Source organism: Carex rostrata, chromosome 28 (genome assembly GCF_964058835.1).
Source record: "Carex rostrata chromosome 28, lpCarRost1.2, whole genome shotgun sequence".
NCBI classification, from domain to species: domain Eukaryota; kingdom Viridiplantae; phylum Streptophyta; class Magnoliopsida; order Poales; family Cyperaceae; genus Carex; species Carex rostrata.
The window spans coordinates 5,547,186-5,567,153 of NC_135945.1; the positions used below are offsets into that span (position 1 = coordinate 5,547,186).

The following is a 19,968-nucleotide window of genomic DNA, read 5'->3' on the forward strand; positions in this document are numbered from 1 at the left end:
ATATATACATATATATACATATATTATATTATATATACATATACATATATTATATTATATATACATATACATATATATATATATTATATTATATTATTTTTTTCTACGGCCGTAAAAAATCCGGCATGAAAAATGTTGATCCGGATTATTTGTAGCAGTCTTTCGAATAAATCAAATTATATAGTATTCCATCTATTTTTTTAAAAATATATTAAATATTTGTAATACTCCAATACAAAAAATAAATAAATTATAAATAAAAACCGAAAAAAAAAATTTCCTAAAAAAAATAAAAATAAAAATTACTAAATCTGGAAAAAAAATTTCCGGATTTAGCAAAAAAAAAAAATCCTAAATCCGGAAAAAAATTTTCCGGAGTTAGAACCGAGTTTCCGGAAAAAAAATTTCCGGATTTAGAGTTTAATTCCGGAAAAAAAATTTCCGGAATGGGTAGATTTCGAAAACAACAACCAATTCGGATATTTTTTTAAATTTAATATAAAATTTGAATATTAATAAAAAATTCGGTAGATCCATCTAAAATTTGAGTTTAAATCCGAACCGACCAATTAGATTCCAGGACAATCCGGTCCAAATTAGAGTACACCTAACCTCTTTAATATTCGCACATATTCAAATTAGATGGTCTCAATCCAAACTCAAAATTTGAGTTACTTTAGAGAATCCGAATTCTATTAAAGCACCCACAGTTAGTGGTTTGACAATACCCTAGTCGGGCAGCCCGTGCCCGGTCCGCCCGTGCCCGCTGCCCGTGGTATTCATACCTGTGCCCGGGTATAGACGGATAAACGGGTATTAAATGGGCCGGATTAGGTTTTTTGGGCAAAAACCCAAGCATACCCGGACCGTTTTGTACCCGTGCCCGTCCGGACCGGTCCACGTACCCGTTGTGCCCGTGCCCGTGATTCTACAGTAATTTCAAATTTTTTTGAAATAAATTGAATCCGGTTAGCATGATTAAAGGTTATTCTCTGACCAATAAAAAGAAGTAGCTTGAGAGAGTTGAATTCAGATACAGACATCAACTGCAATACCTGACCGTGTAGAATGAGATCTGAGTCGTCCGTTTAAATCTGGCCTGAGATTTAAATAAACTCAGAATTAATTTGATTTGATTTGCATGGTCAGTAAAGGATACTCAATTAAAAGTTAATTGTATATAAAAAGAGTTACTATTTTCTGCTTGGTTTAAATCTGACCGTGTATATTAAAAGTTAATTTCAAATTTAGAAATTCATTTTGTATAGAGTTGAGCTTTTAGAAAAATAAATGTTTATAATTAAGTTAATTTAATACTGGCATTTTTCAATATTTGTTGATTACTTGACTTTACACTAAACAAAATTAACAAACTTATCATATAATTAAACACGTCACTCATAAATTTCCAAATTGATATTTCGATATGATATTTGAAGAGAAGTTTACAAGTTATGATATATTTAAAAGTCATGGTAATTGAGTAATGTCACTTGTATATTTAAAAAATAAATTGTTAGGAATGTGTAACTATTTGAGAATAAAAAATTATGCATTGTGTATATTTTGTAAGATATTTAATAATTAAGTTTATTTGTTGAAATTGAATTTATAGATGTAAGTATTTGTGAAAATATTTAGTGAAATTTAGTCAATTAAAATTAAAATTCAACTTTAATTTTAGAAAATATTTTGCTAAGAAAATTATATTAATGAAAGTTATGCAATATACGTATATGTATATTTTGCTAAGAAAATGACTTATAAGCATATACCCTCATATGCTTATGTAAGTAGAGTAGCCAACCTCTATATTATATATACATATACTGATATACATATACGTATATTTGAATAATGCTATAAATCTTTTTGCTGCATATAAAAATAATACTATTTGAGTATGTTAGAAATGTTATCACGTAAAATTGATTTACTGTTGGTAAATCTTTTTGCTGGTAACTAGCAAGAGAATGCAAGAGAATGCTGGTTCTAACAATATGATGAGACTTTTAACCTATTAAAAATAAATGAACGTTTAGAAAATATATTATCAATTTAAAATGTAAACTAAAAATTTCGAGATATAAATAAATTATGAAACTATATAATTAGAATGAGAATTTGAAAATAAAATAAAATGACTCGTGTAATGAAATAAATAAATACATTTGTACTTAGCCCGAATAAACATACAAATTTTCGCAAGAATAATTTTTATATATAAGTTACAAATTTTATTTATTTAGGAATTATAAAGATGTGACTTGATAATTTTATGTATATATATATATATATATATATATATATATATATATATATATATATATATATATATATATATATATATATATATACTATTTGATATTGAACTATTCAGATTTTAAAAGTCGAATTATAAACACGTAATAATATTTATACGACACTGTTAAAAAAAACAGAAAAAAAAACCCGAAAAAAACAGAAAAAAAACCGGACCGGACTGCCCTACCCCTCAAGGGTACAACGGGCACGGGTATAGGATGGGTAGGGCACAGTTTTTGAAAAAAAAATCCGGGATGCCCGGCCCGGGATACCCGTCTACCCGTGATACCCTTGCCCGATCTCTACCTGTGCCCGTGCCCGTGCCCGGATATGCCCGGCCCACCCTGCCCCTACCCGCAGTCACCTTAATTACAATTGTCTCCGTCAATTAATGTTCATTTTTTTTTCTTGATAAAAGAGATAGGGTTAAGTCAACAAACAATTTAATATTTATCAGAAATTTAACAGCTAGATTTTAAATCTGCCATCTCTCTCAAAAAAAATTATTTTGTTATCACTAGATTAAAGATTAATTTTGACCAATATCCTTAACTTATTTTAGCTTGTATATAACAATATTTATTTCTCTCTTTTTTCATCTTTTCAGCAAATAAAACAAGAAAAACCTGCTAAATTATTGATGGTTACGTTGTGCCAATAAATTGGTGGCAAGGTACACAACTAAAATAAAATAAAATAAAAAATTGATAGCACCATTCATCAATTCTAACATTACATAATCGTTTCTCATATGCAATAAAGTTTAGGGTCCTGTTCAGCTGCAGTAAATTTTTTACTGTTTACGTGAAAAAATAAAAAATTTATTTTTTCACATGAACAATAAAAATCAGTTCAAAAATTTTGCAATCCCATTCTCTTTCCCCTCCGTCCGCCGAATAGGCCCTTAGAAATTCAAATTCCGTTTTATGATATTATTAGAGAAAAAAATATAAATACTTTGATGGTAATTATTGATTCATAATGTTTCATCCAGTTCAATTAAGAACTTTTATATATGAAATCTGTACTATATGGAAATTACTTAAATCTTTGCTCATATATATGCAATAAAATTTTAGAGATTCAAATTCCGTTTAATGATAAAATTATGAGAGAAAAATTAAAGATATTTAGATGGTAAATATTGGTTCATAAATTTCCATCTAGTTAAATTAAAACCAAAAATATTTTGAAATCTGTTTGAGGTTCACCTTATCACCTATCACCTAATTTCTTATCTTTCTTTAACAAATAAAAAAAAATCACCCATCCATTGTTTCCTTGAACCATAGCCCATATGTTCATACCAATTCCTTTATTTTGGGCCAGAATTTACTGAATTCTACCTCAATTGACCACAACCAATGGGCCTTTGACAGCAGATAAATAATAATAAAAAAATTCATAATGGAAGTTTAAACATTGGAATTGACATTTTTGTATCATAATTAATAAATCCTTAGTTGACACCACCAGGGACAGATGTAGAGCTGACAACTAATTTCCATTAATGACATTTTATTTTAATTTTATTTTTGTGTAAAATCTTCTCTGATTTCTCTGGCCCAAAGACTTTGAAAGTTGAAACCACAGCATCCTGTAGAAACTACAACACACCTCTTACTCCTGTTGTTTTCTCATTAATGCATTTTGGTTGGGAAATAAGAGGTTGCCATCTCTTTCTTGCTTTCTTCCTCCCTCCATACTCTCTCTCTCTCTCTCTCTCTCTCTCTCTTTTCAAACTAAAAAATAAATCTATATATATGCCTCCTTCAATCAGTTCACAATTCAAACCCCCACCTTTTTCTCTCTTTCTTTCTCTCAATCTCTCTCTCTCTCTCTCTACTTCCTCATGGGTGCCTCTCCCTTATCATCATGGCCATGGGAGAACCTTGGCTCCTACAAGGCATGCACTAATCTCATCCTTTTCTTTTAAAAGTACATATGAAATACCTCATTAAATATTTGTTATTGATTTGTTTCTTCATGTGTACTTGTAGTATATACTTTATGGACCATTAGTAGCTAAGGTGGTGGCTTCAAAGGGATGGGAGAGCAACAGCCAAGATCAATGGTGCTTTTATCTTCTCCTTCTCTTTGCACTCAGAGGAATAACCTATACCCTTTGGGTCTCTTATTGTAACATGCTCTTTCTGACGCGTGAACGACGTATTTTCAAACATAGTGTCGATTTTGCGCAAATTGACAAGGAGTGGCATTGGTATGCACTGTTAATTTATTTTAGCTGGATCAATTTTTTTGTCAATAATTACAACTATTGCAATTAATTGAAGAGAAATTCATTCTATCCTTATCTGCTTCAACAAGAAACCAAAAATGTGCAAGGGAAGAGGGTACAACTTATGTGCATTTTGTTGGTATCCAAAGAGCACTTTCATGTTTGTATTAATTAGACCAGCATAGTGTACAGACATGAACAATTATATTCATGCCAAGAGATGAAATTAAATGCCCCCATGTAATATATAAACTGTACTTGTTATAAAGGCTTTGTCACCTTGTTTTTTGCAGGGATAACTTCTTGATTTTACAATGCATGATTGGAGCTATGGCCTTTTATATATTCCCTTCTCTAAGGCAGTTACCTTCATGGGACATAACTGGGGTAGCCATAGCAATATTGCTCCATGTGGTGATATCAGAGCCTTTGTACTATTGGTCACACAAATCATTTCACAAAGGATCTCTGTTCTCTAACTACCACTATCTACATCACTCAATAAGGATACCTCAACCATTCACAGGTGTGGCAATTGAAAACAATCACTTTTAAAAAAGATGCAACTCCCTAATTTAAAGCCTCCTGCAATGACAGCTTAACATAAATTTTTGAGTCTGTTCTAAGGATTATTTTATTCATTTTTCCTTAATCAAACCTCTTTTTTTTCCAAAAGAAACTCTATTTTTGAGTGATTATTAGTGTCTTCTATTAAGTTTATTCATGTTTTTTCCATAATCAAACCTCCTTTTTTTCAAAAGAAACTCTATTTTTGAGTGATTTTTAGTGTCTTCTATTAACATATGTGAAAATTAATTTCTCCACAAAAGACAAAGAAAGATACCTAAGACTGACCTCATTTAATTGGGCTCAAAATAGTACTTATTTGATAAATATAGCTTTCATTGATGCATATATATAGGTGTCTGTTTCAAATCATTCTTAGCTTTTATCTAAGTCAAAATTACCCAAACATATTTTTTTGACTTCAATTTTATCATGGTGCATATAAATTATGGCATCCCTCAAAAACAATAATTTTTTATATCTTTTGACCAAAACAATAAATATGTTTCCTTACACAAAAAAAAAAAAAACCCACAAAATTAAAAAAAAAAAAGTATTCATACTACATATCCTACTTGTTCATCATGTCTAATCAGACAGGAATTATTTTTCTTAATTGTTCTATTTTTGCTCGCAGCTGGGTTTGCCACACCACTTGAGCACCTAGTGTTGATGGGAGTTATGAGTGCGCCCCTGATAGGAGCCTGTCTTGTGGGCCATGGATCTATGGGGCTGTTATTCATCCACTGTTTGATCTTTGATTTTCTCCGAGGATTGGGAAATAGCAACGTGGAGATCTTCCCAGTGGGCCCCTTTCAAGCCTTCCCTGCTCTAAAATATCTTATCTACACTCCTACGTATGTCATTCTTTCAACTGTTTAATATACCTTTTTTATTTATTCTTTATAAGCAATTAATGGAGGCTGTTTTCATTTCTATGTCATTATTAATTGTGACTTTTTGTTTTGTTTTGTTGGTATTCAAATTTATGCCATAAATTTTAAAAATAGATGAAATAAATTTATGTCATTATTAATTGTGCTACTACTTTTCATCCTTCTTATAAATAAAAGGATTCAAATCCGCTACTATTCTCTTTTCGTGAACAATAACCCTGCTATTTTTTATTTTCCGAATCCAACCGTTCAATTTTTTTCGGGAACAAATCTCAAAGTAACTTTTTTGTGCACGTATCTCGAAACAATTTGACGACTGAATTTGAAAAAACAGAGATAGCATGGTTACTGTTCATGCACGAGAATAACAGCAGATTTAGATCCTAAATAAAATTATACTATAATATTTTCAGCTTAATTCTTTAAACTTTTTTTTTCATCATTTCCCAATTTGTCGTTTATCATTTTATTTTGAACCAGGATTGCCTATCCTTGTTGCCTGTTATATTTGACAAGTATGATATCAAATAAAACAAGAAAATAATTAAACTTGTTCAAGCGGATCAAGGGGCCCACCAAAAAGACTCAATGTTTACATAAAGAATTGATAAATGAAATTGACAGCATGCATGTTTTGTCCCTAATAATAATTCCTCTGAATATTCCTATATTTCTGCTAAGCAAGCTATTGAAAGGAACACACACATGCACTAGAACAAATATTCTCATTATTTTTTGGTGATTTGACTAGGAAATACCTTTTTAATTGTATTTAATTACTTCAACTAATTAATTAATCACTACTTGTTTTGTAGATACCATAGCATTCATCATACAGAAAAGGACTCCAACTTTTGCCTATTTATGCCATTTTTTGATTGGCTTGGAGGGACAATCAATCCAAAGGCATGGGAATTGCACAAGGAGATAATATCTGGTAATATTTCCATTTATTATTTATATTTTCACAAATCATGTTAACCTCACAATACATCATTTCAAAAAATATTAAAAATAAAACCCCCAAAAAATCAGACATACATATAAAATATTAAAATATTAAAATATGACATAGAAAGATGAAAAAGATAAATAGGATCCATTAACCATGTTGTGGAAAGATCTTGTAAATTTTTATTTAATATTTTATCCTTAAAGAACTATTTATTAACAAAAAATATGACTTTCATTTGTCTAAAAGTTACAAATTAAGACCAAGATAAAGATAGATGATCTTGGCCGTATATATATACCATACTCCTCTGAATGAAACTTGTACAATTAGCAAACTACTAAAAAATAATTTTTTTATCAATCTTCTTGAATTGACTGATAATATTACATTCAACTAACTTAATTAATAAATATAACTAGCAATTTTGTTATTAATGATATATAGTTAAGTAGGTTAGGTGTCCATTTCTCAGACATATATATACGTGCACTTGACTGCTCATTGCTCAACCATTACCTTTGCCTTAGTTCATATCTAACATAAATAAATGAAATTTAAGAAATATAGGTAGCAACTTTTTAATCTTTCTTTTTGTTTGCTCAAAGTGTCATTTCAAATAAACTCACAAGATATAATTGTTAATAGTTTAGCAATGAAAATTTAGAGAAAAATAAATCAATAAATAAATGAGGTTTAAATAATTAAACTTAAGTTGGTTTATTTTTAGCTTTGATTTTTTTCAAATAAAAGGATTGAAATTAAATTTAAATAGCCTTACCTTGCCATGATTGATTTTTAGCTTTTATTAAATGATGCCAATGACTAGGAAAGTGAAATGGTACAAAAACCAAATACATGGACAAACAAAAGTTCAACGCAATTGATGTTAATTTAATGACTTGTTTCAGTATATTGATTGACTTCTCTAATAGGTTACTAGTCTATATCAAATCAAATAGTACTAATTTATTGACCTAATTATGGATGTAACTACTTAAGCACATAGACACCCAATTTATTGACTAATTAAATATCAAATTCTATTAGGGCCTATTAAGGTATTTTTATAAAAGTTTTATTTTTAAATAATCTTGTCACAGCATCATATAATTAGATAGTTGTATATATATAAATGGTATTCATTTAAAGCTAGCATTAAGAATTCTAAAATTGGTGATACATATCTGTCCAAATAAATAAACGGTTGTGCCTAGAAGTCTTGGGGCCCAAATTGTATCCCAAAAGCAATAAAGATTTGACCCAACAAATTTGGATATGTATACTGAGCCCCAGTTTTAGTTTGGATATGATACTGAGCTCCAGTTGTTGGACCTACTTTTTCCCCCAACTTTTACAAGATAGAAATATTTATTACTTGTTTGTCATTTTTATACTATTATGTCACATTTAATTTAAAAATTAACACGACATGTTATTGGCGAACTTAAAAAAAATACAAAATTGTAAAGGATCCTTGTATTTTAATTTTGTCATGTAGTTGCTATATATCCTTTTAGTACTGAACTCGTCAGATTTTAGGTGTTTTGTATAATATACTGAGACAAAATAATATATATATAACATGAGCACAAAATCTATAACTACAGGGATATGATATGAGTGGGGTTTGATATCATAATTCCCATTGGGGCCAAAATGCAGTTTTTTTTTTTTTTTTTGATTAAAAACCCGTAGGCATGCATTGATTAATAAGAAATTCTTACATACTGGTACTAAAATTAAAGATTAGTTCTGAAAATAAAATACGACTACTAGCTACTTATACAGGAATAATCCTTTTAGAGGAAAATTAAAGCTACCTAAAGATAACGAAATTATTGAAATTATAAAAGCTGACTAAATTCTACTGATCTTTCACTAGTCTTGTTATGATTTGGAAGTCGGAGTAGCAACACAAAGAAGACTAAATGCAGTAGCAATAGTGATATTATTATTATTGTTTCTTCTTCTTTAGTGGCACGGTCAATATCAATAGAATAGTGATATTATTATTATTTTTTATTTATGTACATTATTTTAATTTTAGAATATTGATATTATATTTCTATTATATGGATGTTATTAGCTGTAAGCCTATAACCATGCCTTTCATAATAAATAGCAAAATAAAATAAAAAACTAATAGTACTAGTGGAAAATGTACAAACAGGATCGGACTTGGGTGCGATCCTGATCTAGGCGATACTGTAAGTAGGGGTAATTAACAACACTATAGATTAACTGTTGGTAAAAACTTTTGTTTTCCTCTTCAGTAATCAATTTTCTCAAATATATTAACTTTGTTTTTCATGACAAGTAATCAATAATTTGGGATTTTTCTCTTGTCAATTAGGGACAATCTTTAGATAGATAGTACTTAATACAAGTACACAAATGAAAGGGACTAGCTAGACTATATACTAGACCCAAGTACCCAACGGTTGTCATTAATTTATTAGGGTTACCAAAATTAATGCTACAATCATTCACCACACAACATTAAAAGCATTGCTCCAGAAAGGCCTGATACCAAAAGCCAGAGTTTGCTTCAGACCTTATCATACCAACAGCATATTATATATATAATCCTAAAAGAAATGATAAATATTGCAAAAAAAAAAAAATCAATGACATTCTCAAACTCTTATGTTATTAATCAAATGCAGGAAAGAATGATCAGGTGCCCGATTTCGTCTTTTTAGCTCATGTCGTTGACATAACGCATTCCCTGCACGTGCAATTCGTTCTGAGGTGGACTGCGTCTCTCCCACAAAAATTCAGACCATTCACAATCCTGATGTGGCCCGGTGCATTCGTTATAATGTTGATGATGTGGGCATTGTCGAAGACATTCCTAATCTCATCGTACACTATCCGGGATAAGCTGCACCAGATATGGGCAGTGCCGCGTTACGGCTTTCAGGTTCGCTCAAATCAATTTTCTTTCTTTTTATTTTTATATTATCTGTGTATCTATTTGAATTTTCATTTGTCATGAGGTGTATGTGCACAATTGTTTGTAAATTTTGTACACAAGGAATTGATGTTCAAGTTCAACTTTTATGTCAATTTGCTGCATTTAATTGTAAAGATCTTGTACTGTTGCACTTAATTTGCATACAAGTAGAATGATAAAAACTTTATCAAATTAATGATTGAGTCCTAACTATTAGCAATCATGGCTTTTATTTTGAGTATATTATTTGCACTAAATGCCTCCATCAATTTTTCAATATTAGGGTTGGTAAAACAAGAAATTTTATTCACTGTGTTTTACTTTCTCTTTTGTAGTACTTCCTGCCATTTGCCAAGGATGGAATCAATAATCAAATAGAATTGGCAATACTGAGAGCAAATAAAATGGGTGTGAAGGTGCTTAGCCTAGCTGCATTAAATAAGGTTGGTGTTTCTTCAATTTCCTTCTCTAGCTAGTTTCCCTATCTCCTTGGTCTCCTACTACTTCCATTAATTTCTTATCCCATCCCTCCTTTTAGGAGATAGATAGATATCACACAACTCATGTAGTCATGTGCCACATGAAAATGACATTAACCCCTTTACTGATCATTCAATTGCATCTATGGGGACCCATTAATTAATTTATACTTTTTACATTCATGCATTTTCTATTATTTTCCATTTTTTTTTCATTTTTTAAGGTCTTGATGTGAACTATTACTTATTAAGGTATAGTTCATAATGCAATCAACCTATTAATTAATTAATTACCACAACAAGGTGTCAAAGGTATTGTAGCCATCATGACATGCACACAACAAAACAAGAGGAAAGAAACCTAGCTGTAATGTATAGCAACTTTTCACCAATACTAAGTTTCTTTTTGTTGTTGATAATTTAATATTTCCTTGTTTATTATCAAGTAGTTTAGTGCCTTTCCTACTCCCTTGATAATGAAATTTCAATTAAAGAACCTAAGGTATTCTTTGGGAAATGCAAATAAACATAACATTGCCTTTTAGACTTTCCTAACTAAGGGGTTTGAAAGCTACTTATGGTATACCATATGGAAATTAATCACTTAAAAGGTATTTGTGATATGAGTTGTGAGGTTGTTTAGTAGTAGTACTTTGTGTGTTGTTTGTTTTAGTAGTCAATTATTGTGCAAAGAAAAAAGAAAACAAATACGGCAAGAAGGATATTGACAGTGAAGGTTAAAAAAAAAAGAATGAAAAGGAATAAAAATTCTAATTGATTTATGCAGAATGAAGTGTTAAATGGAGGCGGTACATTGTTTGTGAACAAGCACCCTGATTTGAAAGTACGTGTCGTTCATGGCAACACTCTCACAGCAGCAGTAATTCTCCATGAAATACCAGAAAGCACAACCGAGGTGTTTATGACGGGTGCCACCTCAAAACTTGGCCGTGCCATTGCTCTCTATCTCTGCAAGAAAAGAGTTCGAGTCATGGTAAGCTATTTGTAATTCTAATATTATTTATGCACGCTGTTGCGTTTCAATCAGACAAAGGAGGGTCCAGAAATTATCAGAAATTGGGTTAGACCGATACTGAGTTGATTTAAATTTTATGTTTGTTCAGCACAATTTTTGTGAGCTTGATACAAAATAGTAATTCATTTGCAAGCTCTGTTTTTTTTAATAATTTGTAGTTCTTTATTTAATTCTTCTTATATAATTTCAAATTCAGGCCTCAATAAGTATTGTACTAATGTGAAGCAAATTATTTTAATTGCAGATGCTGACACTCTCTACTGAAAGATTTATCAAAATCCAGAAGGAAGCCCCAGAAGAGTATCGGCAATATCTGGTACAAGTCACCAAGTACCAGTCTGCTCAAAATTGCAAGGTATTTTACTTATTCAAGCATTCATTAGTATATAGTATATATACACATGATTTTATTTTATTTTATCAAAATTACAAATAACAAAAATATATACCAGGCATGGATTGTTGGAAAATGGTTGTCGCCGCTTGAGCAGATGTGGGCCCCGTCTGGCACACACTTCCATCAGTTTGTTGTACCACCGATCATCAGCTTTCGACGTGACTGCACTTACGGGAAATTGGCTGCCATGAGATTACCTGATTATGTCCAAGGATTGGGGACTTGTGAGGTACTGTTTTAATCCCATATGTTAATCAATTTTATTAAGTTGGATGCAATTATGCAATCAAGGTTCATGTTTTTAAGATACTACAGGAAATTATCACATATACCTACAAACAATTGTTTTACTGAGATTAAATTGGGATTTTCATATATTATCATACACATGATTAATCTCAGAATAGTTCCTGTTCTTGTCATATAGCTACTATACTGTACATCTTTATTTTACCTAACAGTCATACTCAGAAAAATATATATATATATGGAATGATATATATATTTCTCATGAAAGTCATATGGTACCAGACTTGTGTCATCAATCAATGAAACCTTTCCATTTTGGGCAACCATAGAACACATTTCCAAGAAGCACATGCTATGTCTGTGACATGCTGACAATAATGGCATGCCAACTATAATATACTGTTGAGATATCAGTTATAAATTTTGTTCATAAAAACAAAAAACAGTACACGCTGGAGAGGGGAGTGGTCCATGCATGCCATGCAGGCGGCGTGGTGCATTGCTTGGAAGGTTATACACACCATGAGGTCGGTGCAATCGACGTCGATCGAATTGATATTGTCTGGAAAGCTGCCATGAAACATGGACTCAGACCAGTTTAGTAGATGATCATATATGTATAATTATATGATTGTACTGTATGTATACAGTATACAGTACAAATACTTTGTTATGTGTTAGCTTGTTGGCTGATCAATTGAAGCTGGAGCACCAGGCGACATCTATTTTGTGTCTTTTTTTGCATTTTTTTTTTGTTTTTTGGTTACTTGTCGACAGGGGGGGTTAATTAATTAGTTGGATTGGATGATTGAATAGGAGGTAAATAATATACGGTTTTTGTGTGCTCTCTTAATAAAAAAAAAATAGAAAATAATTTTCTGTATTAATTATGATGTTTCTTTCATGCTATTATTGTGAAATTTATGAGCGTACATTTGTACAAGAAAAAGAAAAGAATAAGAAATGGAATATAAGTTACAATTCCTTTATTGGTACATCATGATAACATTCTTCATTGCATTGATTATTCAAATTTAAAAATTTAATTTGGGAGCAACAAAAGAGAATTATTAATTAATCATATTCTATATCAATACAGAGTATATGTTCACTAATAAATATGACATTATAAATAATTATTAAAGGGCACCTTCATGTAATTAAGATCAGAATTATACATTTAACAAACAATTTCATTTTGGGGAAAAAGTTGAACATTTATGAACAACACAGAACAATATTGTTGGATGATAATAAAAAAAAATGTTGAACATGGTACAATTAATGTTGTTGAATGATAATTAATAAAATATAAAACTTGTAATTTGATAGTCAGAAAATTACCGGAGCAGACTGCTATACTTGGTGCAAGGCTGGAGATGCGTACAAATGATCATGAGTTGTCGTCCCGCACAAACGGAGATCTCCATTTTCTTATTTGCTGTGGCGATCTTCAGCTTGCCCCAGCAGCGAGCGAGTCAATAGCTCCAAAGACCAAGAGGCACCACACAGTATAATAGATGACAATAAAGCAGCGGATCTCATACTCTTATCCCCACTGATCAATGCCAGTATACCACACGGAGCAATTCTCGTCGATTCTGCGTTTCGGGACCCACCATGAAGGGGAAAAGCGGTAAGAGTCTCCGATTTTCTGAGCGGCCTGTTTTGTACGGATTCAGCCTGTTTTAGATAAAAAAAAAAAAAAACTGTAGAACATTGATTTAAGAAAATTGTCAGGAGCTACCGACATTTTTATTTATATCCATTATTTAATATATTTTATCACAATAATCAAGATTTTGAATTTTTTTTTATTTTTTATAAATATCTAAACCACAAGAAATTTTTACAGTTTAGGATTTAATTTTTTTTTTTGCACTATATCTCTTTGAATTTTGAAAATAATAATAATTATCGTGTAAAGGAGATATATTAAACAATCATAGATAATTTTAATAATCTTTCAATAATAAATGAAACCGTAATCCATTAAAAAAATAAGCAAATACACACAATAAATAGTAAATGCATTTTAAAATAATTATATGGATAATTCTTGAATAATCTCTTAAACTTTTGAAAAAACTAATACCAGTCGCTGTTCGTTGTATGTCTACGGTTGATAGAAAACTTGAACTAAATTTTTGAAGCACTAAACAACGTTTTTTTGCAATTATGATTCCTTCATATGCCCACGGATTTAGGGTTGTTTAAAGTTTAAAAAAAAAATGATGCTTCCGTGCAAAAACACCGATGCTTTATGCCCGGCTTAATGACAGCAGAAGGGAATCGATGACATCAAAATATTGATGACGCACCCATACAGATTGACCATAACCGGTATTAGTGTTTTTCAAAAGCCTAAGAGATTATTCAACAATTACCCATATAATTATTTTAAAATGCATTTACTATTTATTGTGTGTGTTTGCTTATTTTTTTAATGAATTACGGTTTCATTTATTATTCAAAGATCATTAAAATTATCTATGATTGTTCAATATATGTCCTTTACACAATAATTTTTTTTAAAATTCAAAGAGATATAGTGCAACAGGATTTTTATAGTGCAAAAAAAAATCCCAAACCACAAGAATTTATTGCAGTTTGGAATAAAAATTCCAAACCGCAAGAAATTCTTGCGATTTGGGTATTTTTAAAAAACGTTCAAAACCTTGATTATTTGTGGTAAAATATATTAAATAATGGATATAAATAAAAAAGTCGGCAAAAGCTAGCAACACAATTCACCGAAATTTTCTTAGTTAACACTCTAATAAATCATGATTAAACAAACATCACTCAATCTCTTAAATTTGAGTTTTTACCACCCATGCATACCTAGTTCGCACACCAAAATTTCATACACAGACTGAGTATGCACACCAAATTAATTTTTTTTTTTTTTTTTTGGATTTATTATTATTTGGTGCACATCCTCAGTATGCACACCAAATATATATATATATGAACCTGCTAGCATGCTACGTGTAGCATAGAGGGCCTCTGTGCAACGGCTCAATAAAATCGAAATGATCGATCCAAACCGAAATTTTTGTGCAACGGCTCAACAATTCACCGAAATTTTTGTGCGTTGGACTATAAATCACAGGATTCAAAGTCCAAATGACCGATCCAAACCGTTCATCTTGTTCTGCATATTAATATGCGGTTGGAGACCAAATTTTACATTTTTCGGAAATTTTTTACTATTTATTAAGTCACTCTATAAAATCGCTGATCCAACAGTAACAGTAAAATCAAAAGGCACCGTTGGATCAACGATTTTCAAAGTGGCTTAATAAATTGTAAAAAAAATTCCAAAAAAAAATAAAATTTGGTCTCCAAACACATATTAATATGGAGAACAAGATGAACGGTTTTGATTGGTCATTTGGACTTTGAATTCGGTGATTATAGTCCAATGCACAAAAAGGCCTATGCATTGCAATGTATGGTAGATTTACTCTCTCTCTCTCGATATATATATATATATATTTAGGGTCCGGCTAATTTGTTGCCGGCAGCATTTTAGCCAGAGGTGCTACCACTGTTTTTTCTATTTTTTGATGTTCAAATAAAAAATCTAAACCGTTAGATGTTTAATCTATATTATAATCTACTTGGAGACCAAATTTTACATTTTTTGGAATTTTTTTACTATTTATTAAGCTGGTTTGAAAACAGCTGATTTCAGTAAATTTCTGCAGCATTGAAATCAGCGGTTTTCAATCCAGCTTAATAAATAGTAAAAAAATTCCAAAAAATGTAAAATTTGGTCTCCAAGTAGATTATAATATAGATTAAACATCTAACGGTGTAGATTTGTCATTTGAACATCAAAAAATAGAAAAAACAGTGGCAGCACCTCTGGCTAAAATGCTGCCGGCAGCAAATTAGCCGGACCCTATATATATACAGAGAGAGAGAGTAAAGCTTCCATACATTGCAATGCATAGGCCTTTTTGTGCATTGGACTATAATCACCGAATCCAAAGTCCAAATGACCAATCCAAACCGTTCATCTTGTTCTCCATATTAATATGTGTTTGTTGACCAAATTTTATTTTTTTTTGGAATTTTTTTTACAATTTATTAAGCCACTTTGAAAATCGTTGATCCAACGGTGCCTTTTGATTTTACTGTTACTGTTGGATCAGCGATTTTATAGAGTGACTTAATAAATAGTAAAAAATTTCCGAAAAATGTAAAATTTGGTCTCCAACCGCATATTAATATGCAGAACAAGATGAACGGTTTGGATCGGTCATTTGGACTTTGAATCCTGTGATTTATAGTCCAACGCACAAAAAGGCCTATGCATTGCAATGTATGGTAGCTTTACTCTCTCTCTCTCTCTCTCTCTCTCTATATATATATATATATATATATATAGGGTCCGGCTAATTTGCTGCCGGCAGCATTTTAGCCAGAGGTGCTGCCACTGTTTTTTCTATTTTTTGATGTTCAAATGACAAATCTAAACCGTTAGATGTTTAATCTATATTATAATCTACTTGGAGACCAAATTTTATATTTTTGGGAATTTTTTTACTATTTATTAAGCTGGTTTGAAAACTGCTGATTTCAATGCTGCAGAAATTTACTGAAATCAGCGGTTTTCAAACCAACTTAATAAATAGTAAAAAAATTCCAAAATATGTAAAATTTGGTCTCCAAGTAGATTATAATATAGATTAAACATCTAATGGTTTAGATTTGTCATTTGAATATCAAAAAATAGAAAAAACAGTGGCAGCACCTCCGGCTAAAATGCTGCCGGCAGCAAATTAGCCGGACCCTATATATATATATATATACACTTCTATTCTAAATTGTTTGAAATTTTTGGACTAATTTTTTTTTGTTCTGCGTATAATTTGTAGCAATTTGCGCACAAATTTAGTATAAAACATTGCTCAGATTGTGCGTATAATTTGTTGTAGTAATTTTTAGTTGAAATTTAGTTCAAAATTTTATTTGTTAAGTATATATGTTTTATTTTCTTCAATTTCACCGTCAAATTTTATGTGTACATATAATTATAAATACCACAGAACGAAATAGAATAGAACCGAAAAAAAATTTAGGCCAAAAGTTTCAAACAATTTAGAACATAATTAAAAAAATAATAAAAAAAAATAAAAACAAAGAATGTGCACCAAAAAATAAAACCAAAAAATAATAAAAAATAAAAACAAAAATCAATTTAGTACGCATAACCAGTTCGCGCACCAAAAAAAATTTTGGTACGCAGACTGGATGTGCATGGTTGGTATAAACTTAAATTTAGAGTTTTGAGTGGCGGTTGTTTAATTTTAAACATTTGAGGTGTTAACTAAACATTTTTTGGCACGATTGGCTACTGAAAGTACTTTGATTAAAGGAATATTTATGGCAATATTTATGGTAAAACTGGGGGACAATATTTAGGGGAATGTAATTTTTATATTTTAAAAGAAGCTATTTAGCTGCTCATCAGCTCATGTAAATATGTAATCAATTCTTTGTACGATTAATGAAAATTTTCCTTTTCTCTTTTCTCTCGTCTCAATTTTTCTTGTTCGATTTCTATTTCTTCCAATACCTTGAGTGATATATCTTTCAATTCTGTAAGGATATTACAGCAAAATTGAGAGGGAAAGTCAATGAAATCTCAACCGTGTGATCTGTGCAATGCACGAATCTTAACACGATCAGATAACAGTGAGGTGCGAAAGTTGACGAGTTCAGATCCAGTGAAGTAACCCAAACTTTGGGTTTTAAATTGGGACCGTCCGATTCAAATTCGAGATAATCTATCCAAAGTGATGCGCACACATCCCGAGAGATGAATTTGAATCGCGAAGCAATCTCGAGCGACGGATTCGAATCGGACGGTTTCTGGACCCAAAGTTGACACCTGCTATTTTTAATGTTTTGAAACTCTAAATAGCATCATGCTATTATGAATCAGTGTTGTGAAAAACGTTCGTTTAGGCTAATTAATCGGCCAATTAATCGTTGGCGATAACTAAACTGTTATAAATTTTTCCGACTAATTAGCCAATTATTTTCGATTATGGCCGATTATTCCTGATTATTTCCTGATTTGATTGATTCCGATTTGGAAAAAAAATTCACAATTAACTCATTCGATTAAAATTCGTTCTGAAACAAATTAAACCAGTTCAGTTCGAATCTTATTCAAACTAAAACTAGAATAAGTTTGATTTTGTTTGATTCATTTGAACCCCATAATGTGAGAAATAAATCTGTTGTGATTCCAAGTCCAACTGTTCATCTATTCTAAGATCCGTGCATAAAAATCAACTACTTTTGAGATTCGTGCATTTTAAAAAAATTAATGGTTGGATTTAAAAAAAACAGGGTCCTACAATTCTTTTAATTCACAGCAGATTTCTTTCCCATAATGTGAGCGTGCTAGAATCTAGATGCAGGAGCGAAGAAAAAGATACACAAAAGGAAGCTAAGTCTTTCCTATAAATAGAAATTAGTTTGTTTTTTTGCTCTTTATAACTCTGCCATATTAAATTTTGTTTTTTGCACTTTATAACTCTGCCGTATTAAATTTTACTTACCGTACGCAAAGTGAGCTTTATTCGTGAAGGTTGGTACATTACTGACATTACATATAATCAATTGGATTCTCTTGTAGAGAAAAGCCCAAAATCACCTATAAGCCCATTTAGCTGCTTCAACCAGGCTTTCTAATACATTGACAATAATCGAACCAAAATACAAAATAACGAGATTATACATACCAGTATACGGTCGTCGGACGGATAGGATACCGCCAAGCGATTAATCGGGAATAATAAGTTATAATTAGGAATAATCGGTCAATTAATCGAAAAAATTCATGACGGTTTGACCACCGTCAACGACTAATCGGCCGATTAATCGACCTAAACGGACGTTTTTTACAACACTAATACATACTTGATCGTTGTTATCTGCGAATAATAAGCGGCGCCTTCAGCGGTGGGATACAGAAAGCGTTGTGAGGCGATCTGCCAACGAAAACATCATGGCCTCCTCTATTATTTTTGTCTTCCTTCTAATGGATGTCGAATTGAAGTAACAAATCAGTCGCGGGTGTCTTCTCCTCTTCAGTGGCGGAAGAGCAAGTGGTCTCCCATCTGTGTACAGTAGGTATATCTTCCGTTTTTGGTATGATGTTTGTGTGTTGTTTTGTGATGCTTTATGCTTCTTCTTCTGTCTCTCTTTTTCTTTTCCTGCTGGGAGGTGATTATCCTGTGCTGGTTGATTTACTTCCCAGTCTGGTTTGATTCAGTGCCTGCTCGGCTGATGGATGACTGTTCTGGTCCGGTCGATTCAGTTCTCGGTCCGGTTTGGATATAGTGCCTTTTTAGCTATGATATGTGCACATAGGAAAACATCACTAGACTCCTATCACTCCAATCAAGCAAGGATGATCAAATTTTGTCCACAGGTTACAGATACCGCTATGCATTTTCAGTTTTCTTAGCTGTATGTTTTCAGAGACACTCGTTGTGTTTAATCTTACGTAACAACTACTTTGTATCTTTTTTCTCAATACAATTGCCTACCGGCTTTAAACAAAAAAAAACATATATATATATATAGAGTACGGCTAACGCGCTTCCTCTAGCATATGGGCCGAAATGCTTCCGGTAGAAAGTTGAAATTTCAAAATCCAAAAAGTCGATCTGAACCGTTCATCTTCTTCTCCATATTAATATCTGCTTGGAGACCAAATTTTACATTTTTATGAAATTTTTTACTATTTATTAAGCAATTTTGAAAATCACTGATCCAACGGTAGTTTCTGATTTTTACTGTTTGGTAAGCCACCGTTGGATCAGCAATTTTCAAAGTGACTTAATAAATAGTAAAAAATTT

General features: G+C 31.3%; 1 protein-coding gene across 1 annotated transcript; it reads left to right on the forward strand.

The window, feature by feature from the left end:
- Nucleotides 1-4,077: 4,077 nt before the first annotated feature.
- Nucleotides 4,078-12,965, forward strand: LOC144545767 (very-long-chain aldehyde decarbonylase GL1-1-like). Its single transcript, XM_078294325.1, has 11 exons — nucleotides 4,078-4,210; nucleotides 4,305-4,525; nucleotides 4,837-5,069; nucleotides 5,748-5,967; nucleotides 6,822-6,943; nucleotides 9,628-9,884; nucleotides 10,253-10,360; nucleotides 11,184-11,390; nucleotides 11,677-11,787; nucleotides 11,885-12,058; nucleotides 12,525-12,965. Exons 1-11 carry the CDS (start codon nucleotides 4,157-4,159, stop codon nucleotides 12,678-12,680), a joined length of 1,863 nt encoding a protein of 620 aa, XP_078150451.1. The 5' UTR covers nucleotides 4,078-4,156; the 3' UTR covers nucleotides 12,681-12,965.
- The last annotated feature ends 7,003 nt before the right edge of the window (nucleotides 12,966-19,968 follow it).